This window comes from Momordica charantia, assembly GCF_013281855.1.
Source record: "Momordica charantia cultivar OHB3-1 chromosome 10 unlocalized genomic scaffold, Mcharantia_2.0 BLBB01000010.1, whole genome shotgun sequence".
NCBI classification, from domain to species: domain Eukaryota; kingdom Viridiplantae; phylum Streptophyta; class Magnoliopsida; order Cucurbitales; family Cucurbitaceae; genus Momordica; species Momordica charantia.
Window position 1 is genome coordinate 2,806,027 of NW_028275158.1, and position 24,493 is coordinate 2,830,519.

Below are 24,493 nucleotides of genomic sequence, written 5' to 3' on the forward strand. Positions count from 1 at the left end.
TTGGTTAAGTTAATATGAATTTTCTTTATTTTTTTCTAAGTATAAAACATGCTGAGTTTTTTTTTTTATTAATTTCACAGATGAGTATACAATTCGAAATTGGATTTTTTTTCTAATTAAAAATATACATTGAATTTAACCTGGAATATAATAAATAATAATGTTTCGATAAAACGGAAAAATGTGAGCGAATAATAAGTTGGTCAAAACATCCCAGTGAAGCCCACTGGGCAGATCCTACATCCTTGTACGCGTTGCGCACACGGCTGACTGAAAATTTAATTTCCTTAATATTTAAGGAAAAAATCTCAACCGTCCATCGCCAACAATCCCAAATCTCTGATGTCATTACGTGTCAAAATCGCAGACCCTCGCAGCCTCCTTTTATTAATTAAATTAAATTAAAATATAAGAAAACGGATTCTGGAGATGAGCCTTCCCGGATTAGCAGCAAACAAACACAACGTTCTCTCTCGGTAATCTCAACTCTCCTTTATTCTCCTTTTTGCTTGTATAAATCTCTCAGATCCGACTTCTCCTCTGTTCTTCGTAGAACTCCGCTGGCTTCTCCATTGACTGTTCTTCAGTTTTCGATTTCTGCGTTGTGGTTTCTGTTCTGGGAATTGTTCCAGCCATTGTCGTCGACGAAGAAGCGGATTGGTGATCTGTGGTTGATTTGAAGAGGAATCCGAGAATCGCGAGATGAGTTATTATAATCAGGGACAGCCTCCGATTGGAGTTCCTCCGCCTCAAGGTATTGGTGACTTGTTGGTGGATTGGTGGATTTTGTTGTGCGTGATTGTAGATCTGTGCTGATTTAGGGTTTTGGTGGTTGTTTTTGTTGTAGGTTATCCGCCGGAAGGTTATCCGAAGGATGCTTATCCGCCGCAAGGCTATCCGCCGGCCGGATACCCGCCGCAGGGCTATCCTCCTCCCGGCGCGTACCCGCAGCAGGGATATCCTCCGCCTTACGCTCCTCAGTACGGCCAGCCTCCTCCTCAACAGCAAAGTAGCGGCCCTGGTTGCTTGGAAGGCTGGTAAGTTACACACACTCTCTCACCTCTCTCGATCGAAATCGGATCTGAATCGGGACGATCTGGTCCGAGTTCAGAGCGAGCCAATGGCGGGGGAGGCTCGTCTTGTAAAGCGCGCAGCCTCGTTTTCATCGGAGGTGTTCTTGGAAATATCGCCCGATGAAATCCCCGAATTGACCCCCGATTTGCCTCTATATTACATTGCAGCCATTTTTATTTACTTTATTTAGTTTAATTTTGGAGAATATTATTGAACTGAATTTGAGTTTCCGTTTGCATGAAAAACTCTGCAGTTTGGCTGCGCTGTGCTGTTGCTGCTTGCTTGACGCCTGCTTCTGAAGAAAATCATTCGCAATGTGCTGTTGTTCAAATTTAAGAGCTACGTCTCAGAAAATCTCCCTAAAGGAAAAGAAAAACAGAAACAATTGAATTGATGATTTGGGCGTTGATTGTGAAGTTTAATTTCTTGCGTTTATTATCAATATTAGTCTAGTGTTTGTTCTTCATCTCCTCCTCCGTCCTCCTCTCCATTTTCTCTTTTTTCTTACATAAAATAACACCATTATCGCTCTCTCTGGCTCTTTGATTTGCTTGAAAATTCACATTTTCCCGTCCTTATGATTTTCCGGTTTCTGTGTTCTTGAGGTATGATTCTGAACGTACTGATTTTCTTTTGGCCCCAAAAACAAAAACAAAAACCAAAACCAAAACCAAAACAACTCCTCTGATTTGTACATTTTGAAGTAGAAATTAAGAATATATAAATTGATAGTTCATACCATTGATATGTGTTGATTAAGTTGAGCAGGTAGTGTAATATACTGTGCTGCACAGTATGCCCCATTTTCTCTGGTTCTATCCACAGATTTCACAATTTCCATTTTTCTTATTTGTTCTTCTAGTTCTATTGTCAACCATTTAATTAATTATATCCGACTAATTAAAATACCCACCCAGAGATTTAATTGTGTTTGTTTAAAAAATAAATAAATTTCAATAAATTATACAACATTGTAACATAATAATTTTCAAGATCATAGAACTGAAAACAGGTTTCAAATAGAGTCTTATTTTGTTGAATTTCAATTTTTTTGATCTTGTATTTGAAAGAATATTACTTACTCCCTCCACCAACATGTTTGGGTAAGTTTAACGAGTAAAGTGAAATAAAAATATAAAATAATGATTTTTTAAATTAAAAAAAAGGGTCCATAACTTTCGAAATATCTATAGTTTAGCTACAAAGTCACCAAAAAAAAATCAAGAACAATAAAGCTTTACTGTTTATTGTTGATTATTTTTTGTTTAATACTTTTAGAGAACCATAATGGATTGGCAGAAATTAGAAACGTTTTCAAAATTGTATAGAAATTTTAGAAATAACATCTTTTTTACTTTTATTCCCATTTATAGTATTTTCCAATATATAATAAAAACATTATTGTATCATTATTAACTTGTAAAATGCATACTAAATATTAAAAAGTAAATGTATCATACAAATTTTGGATATTTAATTTTAAAAAATTTAAAATTTCATATAAAAATTTTACTTTTTTATTTTTACCAAACATGTTTTTATTTATTAGAAAAGAAAAAAATGAGAAACAGGAAAAAAAATTAAAAGTTTTATTATATACTTAAGAAAACATAAATATCAATAAGAGCAGCATAGTTCAGGAGTAATTAGTATGTATTCTTTTCGGATGTCAAAGTTGGATTTTCCATATTTTTAAATTGTTATACTAAAAACAACACAATCAAGAAAAACATTATTTTTAATACAAAAGAACAACTTTTTTAAACAAAATTTATTTTAAAGATAATATAATAAATGTGGAACAAAATTAGCAGCCGTGTCTGGGGGTGGCAGCTGAATCTGTGCGTCGCCAAAGTGGCTTTCCCGAAAAAATTACAACTACAAGGACAAGGAGGCTGAGGCTGAGGCTGAGCAAAATCTATAAATACGAATCTCCACGAGCGATTCAGAGAATTAGAGAACTTTCGCTGCAAATTTTCAACAAAAATTTGAATGTTCGAGGCTGCAGAAACCTAACCGACCTTTATTGTCTTCTGTAATCGAGGTATTTCATCATTCTCCTTCGAATTTGAATCCTTTTTGTTCTAATTTTATGGTTTTCGTAACTGTTGGAAGCACGATGAGATTGAAATAATTGGGTTCTGCCAATTTAACGTTACCCGCTTCGCTCACCCTTTATTTTGGAGAATAGGGTTTGCCCTAACTTTTTGTTCGAACTCAATTTGATTCGTTGAATATGGGAATTATATTCATTGAAGACGAAGGGTAAAACTTGATATTCGAAATTATCAAATGGATTGAAGCAGAAGATTTGGGTCTGGCCGGGTTGAGCGATCCGGACTGCAAATGGAGTTGTCTTTGTTTTCGCGATTTACCATAGTAGCGTCGCCATCGATTAAGAGATTTGACCTTATGAACTACGGGACGTACTCTACTTTCTTCTGATTTGGCCTAATTGTAGATAGACTTCGTATCTCAGTAGTTCTCTTTTTTAACTCATTTGTATTGTCCTTTAAGATTTTGCCTTGGTTTTGGATGCTTTCTTTTCCAGCACAACATGGTTGATGTTCTATTCAACTTTGATGGGAAGTGATTAGTTAAACTTCACGTTGGATCTTAGATGAAAGTTTAAACCTTCTCCCTTTGTTCTGTTTGGAGGTTCTGAATATGATAACAAATCTGTTCTTTTTTTTTTCTTTTGATAAATATTTTATGATGTGAAAAAAAATAAAATAGTTGGCCCTGGGCGTGAGAATTCTATCTGCTGCTATTGATGGGTGCTCCGAAGCAGAAATGGACTAGCCAAGAAGAAGCAGCCCTGAAGGCTGGAGTTGTCAAGCACGGAGCAGGAAAGTGGCGCACAATACTGAAAGATCCTGAATTTAGCAATGTTCTGTATCTTCGTTCAAATGTTGATCTCAAGGTAAATAGTGATGTTTTAGTTTTTCTGGTATTTCTTATTATGTGTTGCAAGGGGAATTGTTTTGCCAAGAAATTTATATTGAAAGAAAAGACTGATATATGCTTTCAATATTCAAAAAGGACAAGTGGAGAAATATGAGTGTCATGGCTAATGGCTGCGGTTCCCGAGAGAAGACCAGGTTGGCTCTTAAGAGGCAACATACTACTAAAAAGGATGAGATTATTGTGGCTCAAAGTACTGCTGTCCAAAGTGAAGATGAATTAGCAGATGCTAAGTCTGTTTCTCTTTCCTCGGATATCAAGCAGTTTTCTGGCCCAAACCGATCAAATGTAAGGTTGGTCAAATCTTTCATGGGTTTTCCTTCTTCTTTCTTCTCTCTTTTTCAGTTCTTGTTTCTGTGGGCAGGTGCTTTTTGTTTTCCCACTTAACTTATGAGATACTAGAGTCCTAACTTTGGTATTCTGAACAGTGGGATTGGTTATTTGGTTTATTCTGTTGAATGATTCAGTCTAAGTGATGGATTGCCCATGAACTCAGTCCTATTTCTTGCTAGACGGGAATTATGATGTGCTTTATTTTACAAGGCCTGTCCTGATTTCTTATTGGTAGCTATGACCTTAGACATATGTGATTCTACAACTTGTTCCTCAGACCATTGGTTCAACCGTGGTCTATCCCAATTTTGAGATTTTAGCTGTATAAAGAAGAAACTATGATTGTGATAGATGTGAAAGATGCAATATGACTGTGATATGTGTGAAAAAAAAAGTGAAGTATAAAGAAGAAGATAATATGATTCTTATAGATGTGAAAGAGAAGTGAATGCAGATAAAGAAGAACAAAGGGATAAAATCCTATAACATATTAGTTCGAAGTACCCAAAACCTAGAATATAGGCAAAAGAAACATACGATAACCAACAATTTACAAGTAGAAAATGCAATTATTCACTATCTTAACTTTTGAAACATGCATTGATGTGATATGTGTTTGGTAACAAAAGAAGGTTTAATTTGTTTTCCATTTTTCATTTTGTAGGTTTGACAATCTTATAATTGAGGCAATTACTACCTTGAGGGAACCTGGTGGTTCTAATAAGACAGCTATTGCTTCGTATATAGAGGTAATCTTTCTTTTGCCTAATAAAGAAATGCAACTCGTGTTGAAACTCTTCCTTCAATTTCTCACCAGTTCGAGGAGAAAATGAAGGCAAATGGTTGTATGGTGAAAATTAATGATTCCACTCTCTTAAGTCTTACATATTTAGATTTTTCTCTTTATTTCATTTTTTTATATGCTAAAGTAGGTACAAGCTTTCTTTATTTCAAGCCCTTTTTATCTATTCATTGATTCAAGTGACATCCAACATTTTTCAGAAAGATTGGTACGATTTCCAGTAATGTTTCGATTTCAAAACACTCGTGGGAGTGGATATTATAGGATTTGTTTCCTTCTCTTCAATCCCTTCACCCTCTTCTTTCTGTAATTACACTCTTTATATCATTTATGCAAATTTGAAAAGTTTGTTGTAACTCCTCTGCTTTTCTTGAGGGGCTTCCCTTGGTAACTTTCCCTTTTATCAGTGAAATAGTTTTGTTTCTTATGTGTAAGAAGAGTTTGAAATTGGGTACTTCTAAAACTAGAATGACTATTGGGTTCCGGTTTGATGTGAAAATCTTAATTTTATTTTATTTCTCCGAAATTGAACTGTGTTATGCTGCAGCAAGGTTTTATACATGTTATCTTCGTCAGTTGTAATTGCTGCAATTTCTTAGTTCTTTTTCTTTCCTTCCATCAATAGGATCAATATTGGGCCCCTCCAGACTTCAAGAGGTCATTGTCAACGCAATTGAAGTATTTAATAGCTAGTGGTAAACTGGTTAAGGTAAGTAAATCTGACATTTCATGGTTTAACTCTTAAGTTACTTTGACCCACTCGAGCAATTTTTTTTTTAATCGTGGATTCTTAAATAATAATAATAACGTGTTGCTCGTTGTTGAATGCTGTAGTTTCTACATTATGCTCCTATATTTTTGTGATGGTATATGTGGATCTCAATGCTTTAGATTTGGTTTTCACTTCTGAACATTTTCATGATCACGCCTGTTATTTTATTTTTGGTTATTGAGGTTTTTATTTGAAACTGCTTAGTATGGAAGTTTTTTTTGGTATGCCCTTTTCTGGTTGCCTTTGGTTTATGGCAGTAACTTTTGTATTTTCACTTACATTTGGTCCTGACGGCATGCATAATGTGGTTGGGAAATGGTGGTTCGACCTTTCAAGGATTCAGTTCTTTGCATAGTGTACTCTTTGCTAAGCTAAAAATATCACACCTCCTTCAAGGTTTTGAGGGTTAAGTCGAGTTCCTTTTCGTCCAGGTTAAACGGAAATATAGGCTTGCTCCAACGGTGCCTTTATCAGAGAGGAGAAACTCTATGTTATTGTTGGAGGACCAGCAAAGAGCTTCTATTAGAGCTGACAAGGATGAAATGTGTACACTTGCAAAAGCTCAAATCGATTTAGAATTAGCCAAGATGAGAACCATGAGTTCCCAAGAGGCAGCAGCAGCTGCTGCTCGAGCGGTTGCAGAAGCTGAAGCAGCAATAGCAGAAGCTGAAGAGGCAGCAAGGGAGGCCGAGGCAGCTGAAGCCGACGCAGAAGCAGCACAATCATTTGCAGAAGCGGCAATGAAGACACTGAAAGGAAGAAATCTCCCAAAGATGGTAAAACTGTATTGTATTCATACTGTTGAACATGCTGCATTAATGTCTATCATCTCCCAATTAGACTGGGATTCTTTTAACCAGCATTGTTCTCATTTAAGCTTCACTCATGATCCATCATTCTTATGTGACCGTTTGACTTCGCGGTTAACAAATGTCTCAGAAACTCTAACCTTAACGCGCATTTCTTTTGGTAAACACTAGCAGATGATCCGGGTTTGATGGAAAGAAGAAACTGCTTTGGAGGAGTAATGGAGCTGTTCTTTCATGGATCGAGATACTGTTCTGCATTCTCTGTCCAGTAGCATTATAAGCAACCTCTTCCACACCATTTTCAGTTGCTTCTGGGCAACTCGAGCAAGCGAATCATGTCTGACTACAAGAACTCTAATTTCACGCAGGAGGAAACATTGTATGGGTTTAGTTAGTTGCATGTAAAAATGTCTATTGCTTGTAGCGTAGGAGATCTGTGGGCTTAGAGCTTTGTTCTCTGATGCTAATGAATTATTGCCATTGTTTATTTACATTTGGTCTGAACCTATACTGGAAACTTTGGAGTCGTACTAATGTAAACAAAGAAAAAGATAGGTAAATAAATGAATTTTTACCAAAGAAAAGACGGACTTCATTTTATTTCAAATTCTGCAGGATTATCTCAGAAATTTCCCCTTTTCCTGTTAGCAGCTTCAATCCTTATTTATTATTATTATTTTTTTGGGAAAATACTTGGACTCTTCAAGAGAAAATCATGTAAAAACAAACCTAAAAAAAAAAAAAAAAATAGAATGAGTTGTTCAATTTTTTAAAAATTTGACAACAAAAAAGGAAAATGTAAAAATAAACTTTTTTTTTTCCCCGAATAGAATGAGTTGTTCAATTTTTTAAAGGGTGGTGACGAAATTCATCCTCGGGGTTAAAGTATTATCTTTCTTTAAAAAATACTTTGGTAGTTGCTTTTTATAAACACCCTCTATTTTTGCACAAAAAGAAACGTTATTTATTAGTTAAGTTTCAATATTTTAACAAAATGGGCATTTGGTTTAGTGGTATAATTCTCGCTTAGGGTGCGAGAGGTCCCGAGTTCAGTTCTCAGAATGCCTCTTCTTTTCTATTTATTTTGTATCGATTTTATTTTTCTAAAGATTCTAACAATAGTGCAAGTACCATATCCAAGAACTTTGTTCTTTTGCATTCCTCGCCGTCGCCAATGAAATCTGCACAGTTCAAACGAAAAAATTAAGAGTATTGTATCAAAAGAAAGCAAATGAAAAGAAAAAGTACGGTACATATCAATACATAACCGGGTTAACTCTTACAAAATGGGCATTTGGTCTACTGGTATGATTCTTGCTTTGCGTGCGAGAGGTCCCAAGTTCGATTCTCGGAATGCCCCTTCTTATTATACTTTTAAACATTTCCAAATTAAAACCACTGAATTTAATTCAATTATTCATACACTATCTTAACATTTTTATATTTCAAGAGAGAAATGATTGAGTGTGCGTGCACTACAACTAATACAATCGAAGAGAAACTTGATTAAAAATGAAAAATCAAGATCATGACATATATGAGACAGATCCATCAAATATATTAACAACAAACAGCTGGCAAGCTTCCCACCAAACAAAGTTGCAAAGTTTGACCCATTTTTCATATTTCCAATGTATAAAATAAAATAAAAAGAGACCTATTCATCACGTGAAACTCTAATTTCTCAACAGATTTGTCAGTGGAGTTGCAGAAGGACAGGCTATAGAATCATAGATAATAATATATTGAAGTGAATTGCTGGCATCTTCCATGGAAAAAACTACTCATGCAGGATCTTCTTTTGACTATTTTCAATTACAATTAAAAAAGAATAAAATCAATCAAAAGCGGGCATTTGGTCTAGTGGTATGATTCTCGCTTCGGGTGCGAGAGGTCCTGAGTTCGATTCTCGGAATGCCCCATTTTTTTTTCTAAAACATTTCCAAATTTAAGATACTGAATTCTATTAAATTATTCATACTATCTTCATATTTTTCAGTTGAAGAGAAAAATGATCAAGGAGTATGTGTGCAAAGGTACCAAGTATTCGGGCGACGAATTCTTGAGTAATCCAAAGCGGGCATTTGGTCTAGTGGTATGATTCTCGCTTCGGGTGCGAGAGGTCCCGAGTTCGATTCTCGGAATGCCCCATTTTTTTTTCTAAAACATTTCCAAATTTAAGATACTGAATTCTATTAAATTATTCATACTATCTTCATATTTTACAGTTGAAGAGAAAAATGATCAAGGAGTATGTATGCAAAGGTACCAAGTATTCGGGCGACGAATTCTTGAGTAATCAAAAGCGGGCATTTGGTCTAGTGGTATGATTCTCGCTTCGGGTGCGAGAGGTCCCGAGTTCGATTCTTGGAATGCCCCATTTTTTTTTCTAAAACATTTCCAAATTTAAGATACTGAATTCTATTAAATTATTCATACTATCTTCATATTTTACAGTTGAAGAGAAAAATGATCAAGGAGTATGTATGCAAAGGTACCAAGTATTCGGGCGACGAATTCTTGAGTAATCTGGATGCTCGTCTGTCATGTAGACTTCATAATTCTGGTAAGAAAATTTGACAAAAAATTTTCAGAGAGGCAACCACAATAGAGTTATTTAATAAAGGGACGTAGCTACTCTCCACCCCATTTCCATCAACCATTCAAAAGTAACTTTGCTAAGGACAGCCATTGATGTGTCTACAACATAAGATCGGATCTACATCTTAATATATTAATCAAAATTTGAAATCTTGTTTCTGGGCATTAGATCTAGTGGTAGATTCTCAAATTTGTGGCATTTGTGCTCGTTTAATTTCTAACTGTAATTTTCATATCAACCAAAAACTTAATTCTTGTATTCTGCTCACAATATATCCAACATTTTTGAGGGATATGTAAACATTTATATCTTACTTGTTACAAAGACAACGAAATAAATGGTATAGGCCAACTATTATTCAACTTGTAAGCTTACCAACTACCGTTGAAAAAGCAGCTCCACCAGCCACACATCCGCCAACTGCACATTAGTTGTCAACTGCACCACGGATCCAACATCAAGAAGATATTATTAGAATTGGAATTAAAAAGGTTAAATAAACTTGAAATATTCAAACAGGGCATTTGGTCTAGTGGTATGATTCTCACTTTGGGTGCGAGGAGGTCCCGAGTTTGATTCTTGGAATACCACACATTAGTTTTTTGTCTCTTACCAGATTCAAATTCAAACTTCCGAATTTTAGTACATAAGATCATTTTATAAGTCAAGAGAAGAATGCAAGGAAACAACCTAGATAAAAGACTAGGAGTATATAGACACCATTACCAAATGATGGAGGATGAATTTGTTTAAAAAAAAAAAATGATGGAGGATGAATGCTTGAATAAGCAGCCTGCCAGAATCGCACCGGTAAACTCATCCATATTTTGTCATGCATACTTATATTTCTGGAAAAAAAAAGGTGCAGATGATAGAGACAGGCACAAGATAGTTCATAAAACATGCTACCTCATTTCATCAACTATTCAAAAGCAATTTTACCAAGTCATTGACGTGTATACTACACAAGATCAGATATACATCTTCCATGCAGATTATATATATATATATATATATATATATATATATATATTTGACAGGTAATGCAAGATCAGATGTACATCTTAATGTGTCTTAATTAAAAATCGAAACCTTGCATTTGATAGAGGCAATAACAGCACATTTCATCAAGAGGTAAATTCTCAATTTTTGGTATGGGAGGTTCTAAATTCAATTCTTAGAATGCCTCATGAGCCATGTGCTCATTGACTTTCTATTCACAACTTTCAACAAAAAACTACACACAAGTCAGTTGTATCACGGATCCAACATCAAGAAGATATTATTATGGTTACAATAAAGTATTAAACGATCTAATAATATTCAAACAGGGCATTTGGTCTAGTGGTATGATTCTTGCTTTGGGTGCAAGAGGTCCCGAGTTCGATTCTCGGAATGCCCCATTATTTTTTTCTTTTACTAGATTCAAATTTAACTCTTTAATTATTCATAAGATTCTTATATTATATTCTTCAAGAGAAGAATGTATGTAAACAACCTAAATAAAAGACCAGGAGTGTATATGTATGGATACAAAATGGTGGAGGATGAATTGCCTGAATAAACAGCCAACCAGAATCCCACCTGGAAACTCATATTTCATGTGAATTTGTAATTCTGATGAGAAAATTTGATGATGAGTTTCAGATAGATGGGCACAAGATAATTACACCAAGCCAGGTTACTTTGCTAAGTACACCAAGTCATTGATGTGTATACAACAGAAGGATGAGATCTACGACTTAATATGTCATAATTTAAAATAAAATCTTGTATGCAAAAACAAGGGATTGGATCTAGTGGCAGATGCTCAATTTGGTGTGGGAAGGTTCTGAGTTCAATTCTTAGGATGCCTCTCGTCTGGTATGTGCTCGTTGACTCTCCATAATTTTCATTTCAACCAGACACTTCTTTCTTGTATGTTCACAAAATTCTCAACATTTTTTAGGGATAAGTAAAATATGAAATTTTGTTCATATATTTATACTCCTCAATAATGGCTGGTTAATAGACTATGAAATAAACGGTATAAACTAATTATAATTCCACCTATAAGCTTACCAACCGCCATTGAAAAGGCAGCTTCACCAACTACCCATTAGTCAATTGTATCACAGATCCAACATCAAGAAGCTATATTATCTGAAATTCAATGAACAAAATATGAAATGAATTTGATATTTTCAAATAGGGCATTTGGTCTAGTGGTATGATTCTTGCTTAGGGTGCAAGAGGTCCCGAGTTCAATTCTCGGAATGCCCCATCTATTTTTTATCATTTCAAAATTTAAACTTCAAATCTCATTCAATTATCCATATGATCTTTATGTTTTATAGTTCAATAGAAAAATGTAAGTAAACAACCTAAATAAGACACTATGAAAGATAGGAGTTTATGTTTATAGATACCAAATGATGGAGGATGAATGCTTCAATGAGTAGCCCAGCTAGAATCCCACCTGGATGCCCATCCATCATGATACGTGCATATTTCTGATAAAAACATTTGATAATGAGTTTCATAGAAACAAGTACAAGATAATTCATAAATCAAGGGAGGTAGATACGTATCCTACCTTATTTCCTCAACCGTTAAAAAGCATCTTTGCTAAGTACACGGTCATTAATGTGTATATAACACAAGATAGATCTGTACTAAAAAAAAAGAGAGAGATCTACATCATAATAAGTCTTAATTAAAAATTGAAATCTTGTATTTCATAAATGAAAAAATAAGGCATTAGATCTAGGGGTAGATTTTCAATTTGGTACGGGAGGTTTTGAGTTAAATTCTTAGAATGCCTCATGTGGCATGAGCTCATTCACTTTCTATTCACATTTTTGGTTAGGAACAAAAGCTACATATTAGTTGATGGTACCACGAATCCAGAATCAAGATTATTTGAACTGCGATAAATAATATTAAATGAATTCACTAAAATTAGTCAGGACATTTGGTCTAGTGGTATGATTCTCGTTTCAGGTGCGAGAGGTCCCAAGTTAAATTTGGAAATTTTATAGGGGCATTCCAAGAATTGAAGCTACCGAATTCTATTAAATCTATTAAATCATTCATATTCTCTCTATATTTTATAGTTCAAGAGGAAAATGATTGAGGTGTGTATATGCAAAGATACCAAATATTCGTTGTGAATTCCTGAATAAGCAGCCAGCCTGAGTCCCACCTGGATGCCCATCTGTCATGTATACTTCATAATTCTGGTAAGAAAAATTTACAAAAAATTTCAGAAAGCCAACCACAATAGAGTTCTTAAATAAAGGGAGGTAGCTACCCTCCACCTCATTTCCATCAACTATTCAAAAGTAACTTTGCTAAGGACAGCCATTGATGTGTCTACAACATAAGATCGGATCTACATCTTAATATATCAATCAAAAAATTGAAATCTTGATTCTGGGCATTGGATCTAGTGCTAACTGCTAGATTCTCAAAGAAATTGTGTGGCATTTGTGCTCGTTGAATTTCTAACCGTAATTTTCATATCAACCAAAAACTTAATTCTTGTATACTGCTCACAATATATCCAACATTCTTGAGGGATATGTATCATATGGAAATTTATTTTGAAACAACAAAAAAAAAGTAACATATGAAAAATTATTCATACATTAAATGGTATAGGCCAACTATTATTCAACCTATAAGCTTACCAACTACCGTTGAAAAAGCAGCTCCACCAGCTACACATCCACCAACTGCACATTAGTCATCAATTGCACCATGGAACCAACATCAAGAAGGTATTATTGGAATTACAGTAAAGCATGTTAAATAAACTTGATATGTTGAAACAGGGCATTTGGTCCAGTGGTATGATTCTCGCTTTGGGTGCGAGAGGCCCCGAGTTTGATTCTCGGAATGCCCCTATTTTTCTTTTATCATCTTCAAATTTAACTATTTAATTATTCATAAGATTATTATATTTTATTGTCCAAGAGAAGAATGTAAGTAAACAACCTAAATAAAAGACTAGGAGTGTATATGTATGGATACAAAATGGTGGAGGATGAATTGCCTGAATAAGCAGCCAATCAGAATACCACCTGGAAACTCATATTTCATGTGAACTTGTAATTCAAATAAGAAAATTTGATATTGAATTTCAGAGAGAGAAGCACAACATGACTACACCAAGCCAACCAAGCCAGGTTACTTTGCTAAGTACACAAGTCATTGATGTGTATACAACACAAGGATGAGATCTAGATCTTAATATATTTAATTAAAAATTAAAATCTTGCATTTGATAAATGCAAAAACAGGGGATTTGATCTTGTGGCAGATGCTCAATTTGGTGGGGGAGGTTCTGAGTTCAGATGTCACCGAAGGGATGGGGACGTTTTGAGTTCAATTCTTAGGATGCCTCATCTGTCATGTGCTCATTTACTCTCTATTCATAATTTTCATTTCAACCAGGAACTTCTTTCTTGTATTCTGTTCACAGTATTCTCAACATTTTTTAGGGATGAGTAAAATATGAAAATTTGTTCATGTATTTATACTCCTCAATAATTACTGGTTACAAGATGATGAAATAAACAATATAAACAAATTATAATTCTACCTATAAGCTTACCAACCACCATTGAAAAAGCAGCTCCACCAACTATACATTAGTCAATTGTACCACGGATCCAACAAGAAGCTGTATGATCTGAACTATAATAAACAAAATATTAAATGAATTTTATATATTTAAACAGGGCATTTGGTCTAGTGGTATGATTCTCGCTTAGGGTGTGAGAGGTCTTGAGTTCAATTCTTAGAATGCCCCATCTTATTCTTATCATTTCCAATTTTAACTTCCAAATCTCATTCAAAAAAAAAAAAATGTAAGTAAACAACCTAAATAAGACACTATAAAATATAGGAGTTTATGACTCTCCAAAAAAAAAAAAGATAGGAGTTTATGTTTATAGATACCAAATGATGGAGGATGAATGCTTGAATAAGTAGCCCAGCTAGAATTCCACCTGGATGCTCATCCATCATGATACGTGCATATTTCTGATAAAAATATTTGATAATGAGTTTCATAGAGACAAGTACAAGATAATTCATAAATCAAGGAAGGTAGATACGTATCCTACCTTATTTCCTCAACCGTTAAAAAGCAACTTTGCTAGGTACACGTTCATTAATGTGTATATAACACAAGATAGATCTGTACCTAAAAAAAAAAGATAGATCTACATCATAATAAGTCTTAATTTTGAAATCTTGTATTTCTTAAGGGAAAAAATAGGGCATTAGATCTAGTGGTAGATTTTCAATTTGGTAGGGGAGGTTTTGAGTTAAATTCTTAGAATGACTCATGTGGCATGTGCTCATTCATTTTCTATTCATATTTTTCGTTAGGAACAAAAGCTACATATTAGTTTATGGTACCATGAATCTAGCATCTAGATATTAACTAAACTGCGATAAACAATATTAAATGAATTCATTACAATCAGACAGGGCATTTGGTCTAGTGGTATGATTCTCGCTTTGGGTGCGAGAGGTCCCGAGTTCGATTCTCGGAATGCCCCTATGAATTTCTTTTTGTAACATTTCCAAATTTAAGCTACTGAACTATATTAAATCTATTAAATCTAAATCATTCATACTCTCTGTATTTTATAGTTCAAGAGGAAAATGATTGAGGTGTGTATATGCAAAGATACCAATTATTTGGAGATGAATTCCTGAATAAGAAGCCAGCCTGAGTCCCATCTGGATGCTCATCTGTCATGTATACTTCATAATTCTGGTAAGAAAAATTTACAAAAAAAATTCAGAGAGGCAACCACAATAGAGTTCTTAAATAAAGGGAGGTAGATACTCTCCACCTCATTTCCATCAACTATTCAAAAGTAACTTTGCTAAGGACAGCCATTGATGTGTCTACAACATAAGATCGGATCTACATCTTAATATATCAATCAAAAATTGAAATCTTGTTTCTGGGCATTGAATCTAGTGCTAGATTCTCAAAGAAATTGTGTGGCATTGTGCTTGTTGAATTTCTAACCGTAATTTTCATATCAACCAAAAACTTAATTCTTGTATACTGCTCACAATATATCCAACATTCTTGAGGGATATGTATCATATGAAAATTTATTTTGAAACAAAAAAAAAAAAAGTAACATATGAAAAATTATTCATTCATTAAATGGTATAGGCTGACTATTATTCAACCTATAAGCTTACCAACTACCGTTGAAAAAGCAGCCAGCTACACATCAACCAACTGCACATTAGCCATCAATTGCACCATGGATCCAACATCAAGAAGATATTATTGGAATTACAATAAAGCATGTTCAATAAACTTGATATATATCAATATTCATGGGATCCATCTCAAAACTCATTGACAATGAGAGTAGTAATCCAGGTCTATTATAAACCATTGTAAAATTTTATTTTTTTTTTAACGTGGGATCCTTAAAATGCCCCTTCAAGATTGTGGCTCTTTTGGCTCATTGATCTTGGTCGGATCCAATTTTAGGACCGGTTGCTCGCTTGAGCATTTTGTATCAACGTTCATGAGAGTTCCATCTCAAAACCAATTGGCAAGGAGAGAAATAGTCTATGTCTATTATAAACTATTGTAAGATTTCTTTTCTTTTCGATATGAAATTCTTAACAATATTTTCAAACAAGGCATTTGGTCGAGTGGTATGATTTTTGCTTTGGGTGCAAGAGGTTTTGAGTTCGATTCTTGGAATGCCGCCCTTATTTTTTTCTTTTACCAGATTCAAATTTAAACTTTCGAATTTTAGTACATAAGATCATTTTATAAGTCAAGAGAAGAATGTAAGGAAACAACCTAGATAAAAGACTAGGAGTAATAGACATCAAATGATGGAGGACGAATGCTTCACTAAGCAGCCAGCCAGAATCTCACCCGTAAGTTCATCTATATTTTGTCATGCATACTTTATAGTTCGATGATAGAGACAGGCACAAGATAGTTCATAAACCATGCTACCTCATTTCATCAACTATTCAAGAGCAGTTTTACTAAGTCATTGATGTGTATAGTACACAAGACCAGATATACATCTTAATTTGTCTTAATTAAAAATTGAAACCTTAAATTTGATAAAGGCGATAGTAGGACATTTGACCAAGAGGTAAATTCTCAATTTGGTATGGGGGTTCTAAATTCAATTTTTAGAATGAGGCATGTGCTCGTTGACTTTCTATTCATAATTTTCAACCAAAAACTACACATAAGTCGATTGTATCACAGATCCAACATCAAGAAGATATTATCATAGTTACAATATAAATATATTATGTGGTCTTAAAATATTGGAATAGGGCATTTGGTCTAGTGGTATGATTCTCGCTTTGGGTGCGAGAGGTCCCGAGTTCGATTCTCGGAATGCCCCTATTTTTCTTTTACCATCTTCAAATTTAACTATTTAACTATTTAATTATTCATAAGATTATTATATTTTATTGTTCTAGAGAAGAATGTAAGTAAACAACCTAAATAAAAGACTAGGAGTGTATATGTATGGATACAAAATGGTGGAGGATGAATTACCACCTGGAAACTCATATTTCGTGAACTTGTAATTCAAATGAGAGATTTTGATATTGAATTTCAGAGACAAGCACAAGATGATTACACCAAGCCAGGCTACTTTGCTAGGTACACCAAGTCATTGATGTGTATACAACACAAGGATGAGATCTACATCTTAATATGTTTAATTAAAAATTAAAATCTTGCATTTGATAAATGTAAAAACAGGGGATTTGATCTAGTGGCAGATGCTCAATTTGGTGGGGGAGGTTCTGAGTTCAGATGTCCCCGAAGAGACAGGGAGGTTCTGAGTTCAATTCTTAGGATGCCTCATCTGGCATGTCCTATTTACTTTCTATTCATAATTTCCATTTCAACCAGGAACTTCTTTCTTGTATTCTGTTCACAGTATTCTCAACATTTTTTAGGGATGAGTAAAATATGAAAATTTGTTCATGTATTTATACTCCTCAATAATTACTGGTTACAAGATGATGAAATAAACAATATAAACAAATTATAATTCTACCTATAAGCTTACCAACCACCATTGAAAAAGCAGCTCCACCAACTATACATTAGTCAATTGTACCACGGATCCAACATCAAGAAGCTGTGATCTGACTTACAATAAACAAAATATTAATTGAACTCAATATGTTCAAACAGGGCATTTGGTCTAGTGGTATGATTCTCACTTAGGGTGCGAGAGGTCCCGAGTTCAATTCTCGGAATGCCGCATCTAATTTTTATCACTTCCAAATTTAATTAAATTATTTATAAGATCTCTATGTTTTATAGTTCAAGAGAAAAAAGATCGGTGTTTATGTTTATAGATACCAAATGATGGAGGATGAATGCTTGAAAAAGCAGCCCAGCTAGAATCCCACCTGGGTGCTCGTCTATCATGGTACATGCATATTTCTGATGATTTATGAATTATCTTGTACTTGTCTCTATCCTACCTTAATTCCTCAATTAAAAAGCAACTTTGCTAAGTACACAGTCATTAATGTGTATATAACACATTATAGATCAGGCATTAGATCTAGTGGTAGATTCTCCATTTGGTACAGGGGGTTCTGAGTTAAATTCTTAGAATGACTCATGTGGCATGTGCTCATTCACTTTCTATTCATATTTTTCGTTAGGAACAAAAGCTACATATTAGTAAATGGTACCACGAATCCAGCATCAAAATATTATCTGAACTGCGATAAAAAAAATATTAAAGTAATCTAATACAATCACACAGGGCATTTGGTCTAGTGGTATGATTCTCGCTTTGGGTGCAAGAGGTCCCGAGTTCGATTCTCGGAATGCCCCTATGTAATTTTATTTTATCATTTCCAAATTTTAACTTCTGATTTCCAGTCGATTTTCATTGGATCTTTATATTTGAAATTTAAGAGAAGAATGTAAGAAAGCAACCTAAACAAAGGACCAGGGAATGTTTATGTACATACCCAATAATGGAGTATGAGGGATTGAATAAGCAGCCAGCCAGAATCCCACCTGGAAGCTCCTCTACTATGTATGCTTTATATTTCTGATAAGAAAATTTGATAATGAGTTTCATAATTACAAGCACAAGATAATAATAAATCAAGGGAGGTAGCTAAACCTACCTCATCTAATCAACCATTCAAAAGCAACTTTGCTATGTACACTTACTTAGTCATTGATGTGTATACAACTCAAGATTGACCAACCACTAAGGAAAAAGCAGATCCACCAACTACACATCAGTCAATTGAACCACAGATCCACCATCGAGATGATATAACTTAGATTACAAAAAAGAATATGAGCTAGTCTAATGATTGTCACTTTGGGTGTGGGAAGTCATAAGTTCGATTTTAAAAATGCTCCAATTTCTTGGCATCCAATTATTGATACTTTTTATGGTTTAAAAAAAATGTGAGTAGACAACCTCAATACAACTAATAGTATTCGTATTCCACATGCAAGCTCATCTGTCATGCAGATATGTATTTATGATTAACTTCCTTAATGTATTAGTGCTCCAGAGTCCAGACTACTTCAGGGGAGGTGAATCAGAAAGGCACACATTCCTAAAGTGATCAATGGGGGAAAGATCACTTGTAAGTATACCAACATCAATAAGAACTTTTTTTCAGGTAATGGGTGTACTTGATGGTCTTCATGCGTAGTGCATAAACATTCTAACAAAAATACTTATGCAGCAAAAATCCCAGGTTTTGAAATATATACAAAAAATATTTCTGAATTATACCTCAAACCACCATTTTAGGATCCATCTAACATCAAAATTCGCTACCACACACAGGGCAAGCACTAGATAATAATAAATCAGAGGCAGCTATAATCCTACTTATTCCCAAGCAAAAGCAACTCATCCGAGTACACTAGCCATTTGGTCTAATAGTATAATTCTGGCTTTGGGTGAGTATTATTGATTTCTGTAAGATAACATTCGAGCATGAAAGATGGATCTACCAGCTAGAATCCTACCTAGCTCACCCACCATGCATAATTTTATATCTCACGAATCTTCAGAAAAATGTTGCAAAGAAACAAGTAATAGGTAGTAAAATTAAGGTTTCGGCTGATAAGTTTGCCTATCATAGAAAAACAACACTTTTGGGTACGTCGCCCATAGATGCAGCACTAGGAAAGAATCTTCCCTTTGTCAAATGCTAATTAACATTCTAAAATAACAAATTTCTTGAAGTCAGGTTGCGCATTTTATCTACTGGTATGAGTCTGCTTTGAGTCAAGGAGATCTCAAGTTCCATTCTTGAAGTGTCCCTTTTCTAGCTTCAGTACCAACCAGTTATTGGTACTACTTTTATAGTTAAACAGAGTGATTTAACTTACCAAACTAAATAAGCATTCTAAAATATCAAATTTCTTGAAGTCAGGTTGTGCATTTTATCTACTGGTATGAGTCTGCTTTGAGTCAAGGAGATCCCAAGTTCCATTCTTGAAATGTCCCTTTTCTAGCTTCAGTACCACCCAGTTATTGGTACTACTTTTATAGTTAAAGAGAATGATTTAACTTACCAAACTAAATACAAGATTTGGTATATTCATGCATTTATATCAAATCATCACAAGTGAAACGCACAAACTAGCAGCTATATCCGACCAGTAAGCTAGAAGACCACATATAGAGTTTGTATATCACAATATTCTTCAAAATTCAAAGCAAAATGCCCTAATTTTTAATCCCAGAATTTAGATTTTCGAGTTCAAGAAGCATGTCTGTTGATGTACTTATTGAGAGAGAAATAAGAAAGTGGGGGAATTAATAATTTCATTCATTAGTGCTCCATATAAATACATACTATGATGCTAAAAATAAACATAACTATCTCCACATAATTAGCTACTCAACTAACCCATAAGAATAGCAACTTAGACTTGACTACAACCAAAAGAGGAATATCAACAACTTCCTAAAAACTAGGTCTTTGACCAAACGAATTCAAAACTAACATTCAAACTTTGTATTTGTAGCTTTGAGTTAACTAACATTCTCCTTCTGACTCAAATGCTACAAACACCTTCAAATTGGCCAGCTTTGGTTTCGTATCAAACCAAACTTCATAGGTTGTCTTCTTCTCCAAGACCCTTGTAGGTTGTCTACTCAATAGAGAGACGATTGTGTTTGCTGTTTCAGCCCAAAACTCCTTTGGCAAATTCTTCTCATGCAAGAAGCATCTTGTCATCTCCATAATATCCTATTCTTCCTCTCACTAACTCCATTTTGCTGTGGAGAATATGGAGCAGTGAGTTGATGCTCTATCCCATCTTCGTCACAGAAAGAATTGAATCTTTGCGACGTATATTCTGTCCCATTATCAATCCTCACCACCTGGACATTACAACCATTTTGATTTTCAATCCATCGGCTACTATTCAGTGAGAGAGTTGGTTGAGGTCTAAATAATTCAGTGTGGCTGAGCTGCAGTTTCTCAGCTTCTTTCTAGATTGACTTCTGCAAACAAACTCCGCAGTTTGTTTTAAGCTCCTCCAGAATTGGTACTCCTATTGTCATCTCGCTCCTCCAGAATTGGTACTCCTATTGTCATCTCATTTTCCTGCCGATACTGCAACCCCTTTTGATGAAAATGTCCCAATCTTTTGTGCCTTAACTCAGTGTCATTCACTTGACACTTGAAAGCTATCTGCTCCTTCTCTAGTGGATCTAATGAGAAGCTCTTGTGTTGCATCTTTATTTTGAACCACTCATTCCCATTAGAATCAGAAATGAGACACTTCTCATATTCAAACAACACGTTAAATCCCTTCTCTACTAGTTGACCAACACTTAACAAGTTTTGAGCAATCCCAGGGACAAACAATACTTCAGTAATCAACTTGGTTCCAACACAGCTTTCTATTGACACTGTGCCCTTCCCCTTTACTTCAAGATACTCACCATTCCCTATCTTCACCCTTGACTTAAATGACTTGTCAAGGTCCTTAAACAACTCTTTGTCACTTGTCATGTGATTGGTACACCCACTATCAACCAACCAACTGTCACATTGAGTGACTGATGAGAAACAAGTAGCCACAAAGAGTTGATCTTCCTCTTGTTGTACTGCAGCATGCGCTCCTTGCTGTTGAGTTTTTGCTTCTTTACAGAAGCTCTCAATGTGCCCCAATAAATCTTCACATCTGGCCTTCTCCAACATCTAAAGTATGGATGATTATGCTTTCCACAATGCTTGCATGCACTACTAGCATCCTTTACAACAGACTCTGAGCTATTGCTGCCACTTCCCTTATTCCACTTCTTCTCTCTTTCATATTCTCCCTGCTGCATTCTAGCTTTCAGTGCCCCTTCAATGCTTCCTTCTTGTCGCATCAACCTCCTCTGCTCCTGTGCTTGTAAAGCACTCACTACTTCTATCACTTTGAGCTTAGTGAGGTCTTTAGAATTTTCTAAGGAAGCAATGGTTGCTTCATATCTCTCAGGTACTGAAACCAGAATCTTCTTACGCCAATCTATTGTCAGATAAATCAGTTCCTAATACTCTTGCCTTGTTAGCAATCCCGATCAACTTGTCTGAGTACTCTTTGATGGACTCAGAATCCTTCATCTGGATTCTCTCAAATTCCCTCACCAAGTTCAACACCTTCATGCCTTTAATCCTCTCATCACCTTCATACTCACTTTTGAGGAACTCCCAGATCTCCTTTGCTGACTTCAATGCCATAATTTTGTTGAATATGGCGGGAGACACAGCTGCATATAGGCAAGCTCGAGCCTTTGCCTTCCTGGTGACCCTCTCCTTGTGAGTCTTGATCTGATGCATTGTTGGATTATCAGGAAGTGGAGCAATTTCATAATCTTACTCAATTGCTTCCCAATAATCACAACCCTCCATGTAGGCTTGTATTATGATTGCCCATGTTTGATAGTTTTCACCATCACCTCCATTGGACAAACTCTCACAGGTGTATCACTTAGTTTCTCTCGAAAATATCTCACTAGTCCTTACTCACAGATCCCTTAAGAATTTAAGGCTCTGATACCACTGTTGATGTACTTATTGAGAGAGAAATAAGAAAGTGGGGGAAGTAATAATTTCATTCATTAGTGCTCCATATAAATACATACTATGATGCTAAAAATAAACATAACTATCTCCACATAATTAGCTACTCAACTAACCCATAAGAATAGCAACTTAGACTTGACTACAACCAAAAGAGGAATATCAACAACTTCCTAAAAACTAGTTCTTTGACCAAACTAATTCAAAACTAACATTCAAACTTTGTATTTGTAGCTTTGAGTTAACTAACAATGTCCATACTCATATAGATAAAAAGAAATAGTCAACTGCAGTTTACTTACAAGAATAGGATCAAAGAAGCAGCTGCCACCTTGTATCTTGCTTGAAGCTTGAGCCACCATGTGCACATTTTATTTGTAAATTGGACACATCTTGTTCACCAAGTAAGACTCCCACGAACTAGCATTGGTACCATTCCTTGACAATTCTTTCACCAAGCTGTATGGACATGCATCACATCTGTCAGAACATATTTATTTACAGTTAATGAAATGTAAGCAATCCAGCTTTGACGTTAAACTTTTCCAAGCAAAAACCAATTGAGGAAGAAAACTGATAAAACCATATTCTTGAAAGAGGAAGAGAAAACTTGAAACCACAACCATTAAAATATTAAATAATTTTGATAAGAGACTCAACATTTAAATGCTTTTTTAACTATGAAAAACCACTATTTCATTGAAAGAATACAAACAAGCAATTAAAAAGAATCACTACAGAGAGGAGCCTGCACAAAGACATCCAAAACTAGATGCTACAGAAAGGCTCTGATTGTTAATAGACAAAAGGGTAATTACAAAATCATGTTGCTTAGTCTCTAATGGTATAACTCTTACACAAGAGGTGCAGAATCTGAGTTTAATGCTTGGAAAACCTCTATGAAAGTTTTGCAACTATTAATTCTTCTCGAATTACATCTTGAAGGTTTCCAATTCTTAGTGCACAATATAGTCTTGTTCTGCAACTATGATTTCTTCTTGAATCAAAGGTTTTGAATCTTAGTACACAATATGAATGTAAGACTTTGATTCTGTACATCTTGAAAGATTCCTCTCGTGGTACAAAATCCATTGTAAGTTGTACTAGAAAATCAAATACCATAACCAGTGTAGGTAGACCTCTGCAAGAACTAAAAGCATAGACACTTATAAAAAATATTAAATATACCACAGATACCACTGTACTGTAAAACTGAAGGGTATATTGAAATCATACACAATCTTGTGATTTTGCGGTAAAAAACCAAAAGGCCAGAGACATGGCTAAAATTCAAGAATACCAACAAACGGTTTAACTAAACTTTCTAGTGAAAATACAGGATTAATTACTTTGTAAAATCACCTAACAAAGGTTCAGTAAGCATTCACTTGTCTAGTTAGTGTAGCATCACTCTTCATCCATACACACACGCACGAAAACTCCATTTAAATCGTTCGTTCTTTGACACTTAATCCATCCTACAGCTACAAAATGAAACTATCGGATACGGAAATTAACTCACAAACTACAACCTTAAAGAAACGGAGTATATAAACAACCGACTGCCACTGTTGTCCTGACGCTGAATTCAGTGACAATTCAAGTGAAGTTTCATGCGAAGTAAATAGAAGCAACTAAACATATCGACATAAACACAGAGATTAAGCAACTTCACCTGATCATTCTGATTAGCAACCTTCATAAATCATACATCACTGGTACTGCCTCCTGCCAGCCTCGAGCTTGCATGCTAGAAATAATTTTCTACATTTTCCCGGCAACCAAACAGCCAGGAGAAAATTGTGGCGTACGGAACCATGGCTTCAATAAATACGGAGCAATGTCTTGATTCAGGTGCTATATGAGTGGGCTTACCAATATTTAGGGCCCAATTTTATGCCCCCGTGGCCCGTTTTTAGGCCCAACTATGATCGTTCGCGAGAAAAATTCGTAGCAGATAACAAAGGATAAAAATTATAACATAAAATAAAATATCATGTCTATTGGTCATTACTACAATAATCCAACTAATATCT

The 24,493-nt window shown here is 34.9% G+C and overlaps 2 protein-coding genes, 1 long non-coding RNA gene and 10 other non-coding genes across 39 annotated transcripts; 12 read left to right on the forward strand and 1 right to left on the reverse strand.

Moving 5' to 3' along the window:
- Positions 1-318: 318 nt before the first annotated feature.
- On the forward strand, positions 319-1,605 carry LOC111017767 (uncharacterized). The gene is made up of 4 exons (XM_022293637.2): positions 319-476; positions 554-754; positions 848-1,037; positions 1,328-1,605. Exons 2-4 carry the CDS (start codon positions 703-705, stop codon positions 1,371-1,373), a joined length of 288 nt encoding a protein of 95 aa, XP_022149329.1. The 5' UTR covers positions 319-476; positions 554-702; the 3' UTR covers positions 1,374-1,605.
- A 1,151-nt stretch (positions 1,606-2,756) lies between these two features.
- On the forward strand, positions 2,757-7,338 carry TRB1 (telomere repeat binding factor 1). Of its 3 annotated transcripts, none has more exons than XM_088118779.1 (7): positions 2,757-3,118; positions 3,866-3,997; positions 4,117-4,331; positions 5,036-5,120; positions 5,799-5,882; positions 6,377-6,721; positions 6,926-7,338. In XM_088118779.1, the coding sequence occupies exons 3-7, from the start codon at positions 4,132-4,134 to the stop codon at positions 6,941-6,943; spliced, it is 732 nt and encodes a 243-aa protein (XP_087974905.1). In that variant the 5' UTR covers positions 2,757-3,118; positions 3,866-3,997; positions 4,117-4,131; the 3' UTR covers positions 6,944-7,338. The 3 variants fall into 3 exon arrangements, with proteins under 3 accessions (XP_087974905.1, XP_087974904.1, XP_022149240.1); XM_088118778.1 differs by having other exon boundaries at positions 2,763-3,118; positions 3,811-3,997; XM_022293548.2 differs by having other exon boundaries at positions 2,788-3,118; positions 3,811-3,997; positions 6,929-7,338.
- Positions 7,339-8,603: 1,265 nt separating this feature from the next.
- Positions 8,604-8,675, forward strand: TRNAP-CGG (transfer RNA proline (anticodon CGG)). Its single transcript has one exon. It is a non-coding gene; the product is annotated as a tRNA-Pro (tRNA).
- A 157-nt stretch (positions 8,676-8,832) lies between these two features.
- TRNAP-CGG (transfer RNA proline (anticodon CGG)) lies at positions 8,833-8,904 on the forward strand. Its single transcript has one exon. It is a non-coding gene; the product is annotated as a tRNA-Pro (tRNA).
- A 26-nt stretch (positions 8,905-8,930) lies between these two features.
- On the reverse strand, positions 8,931-24,298 carry LOC111017764 (uncharacterized). 25 transcript variants are annotated; one of them, XR_015788353.1, is made up of 13 exons: positions 24,133-24,292; positions 22,760-22,916; positions 18,369-18,451; positions 17,444-17,522; positions 15,573-15,597; positions 15,044-15,126; positions 14,468-14,547; positions 13,028-14,384; positions 12,493-12,574; positions 11,932-12,005; positions 11,765-11,848; positions 9,732-9,794; positions 8,931-9,317 (listed from the first exon to the last, which is right to left on the reverse strand). It is a non-coding gene; the product is annotated as an uncharacterized LOC111017764 (long non-coding RNA). The 25 variants fall into 25 exon arrangements; XR_015788354.1 differs by lacking the exon at positions 15,573-15,597; XR_015788347.1 differs by having other exon boundaries at positions 15,044-15,597.
- TRNAP-CGG (transfer RNA proline (anticodon CGG)) lies at positions 9,062-9,133 on the forward strand. Its single transcript has one exon. It is a non-coding gene; the product is annotated as a tRNA-Pro (tRNA).
- Positions 10,687-10,758, forward strand: TRNAP-UGG (transfer RNA proline (anticodon UGG)). Its single transcript has one exon. It is a non-coding gene; the product is annotated as a tRNA-Pro (tRNA).
- Positions 11,547-11,618, forward strand: TRNAP-AGG (transfer RNA proline (anticodon AGG)). Its single transcript has one exon. It is a non-coding gene; the product is annotated as a tRNA-Pro (tRNA).
- TRNAP-UGG (transfer RNA proline (anticodon UGG)) lies at positions 13,171-13,242 on the forward strand. Its single transcript has one exon. It is a non-coding gene; the product is annotated as a tRNA-Pro (tRNA).
- Positions 14,837-14,908, forward strand: TRNAP-UGG (transfer RNA proline (anticodon UGG)). The gene has a single exon. It is a non-coding gene; the product is annotated as a tRNA-Pro (tRNA).
- Positions 16,691-16,762, forward strand: TRNAP-UGG (transfer RNA proline (anticodon UGG)). Its single transcript has one exon. It is a non-coding gene; the product is annotated as a tRNA-Pro (tRNA).
- Positions 17,571-17,643, forward strand: TRNAP-AGG (transfer RNA proline (anticodon AGG)). Its single transcript has one exon. It is a non-coding gene; the product is annotated as a tRNA-Pro (tRNA).
- TRNAP-UGG (transfer RNA proline (anticodon UGG)) lies at positions 18,157-18,228 on the forward strand. Its single transcript has one exon. It is a non-coding gene; the product is annotated as a tRNA-Pro (tRNA).
- Positions 24,299-24,493: the final 195 nt, after the last annotated feature.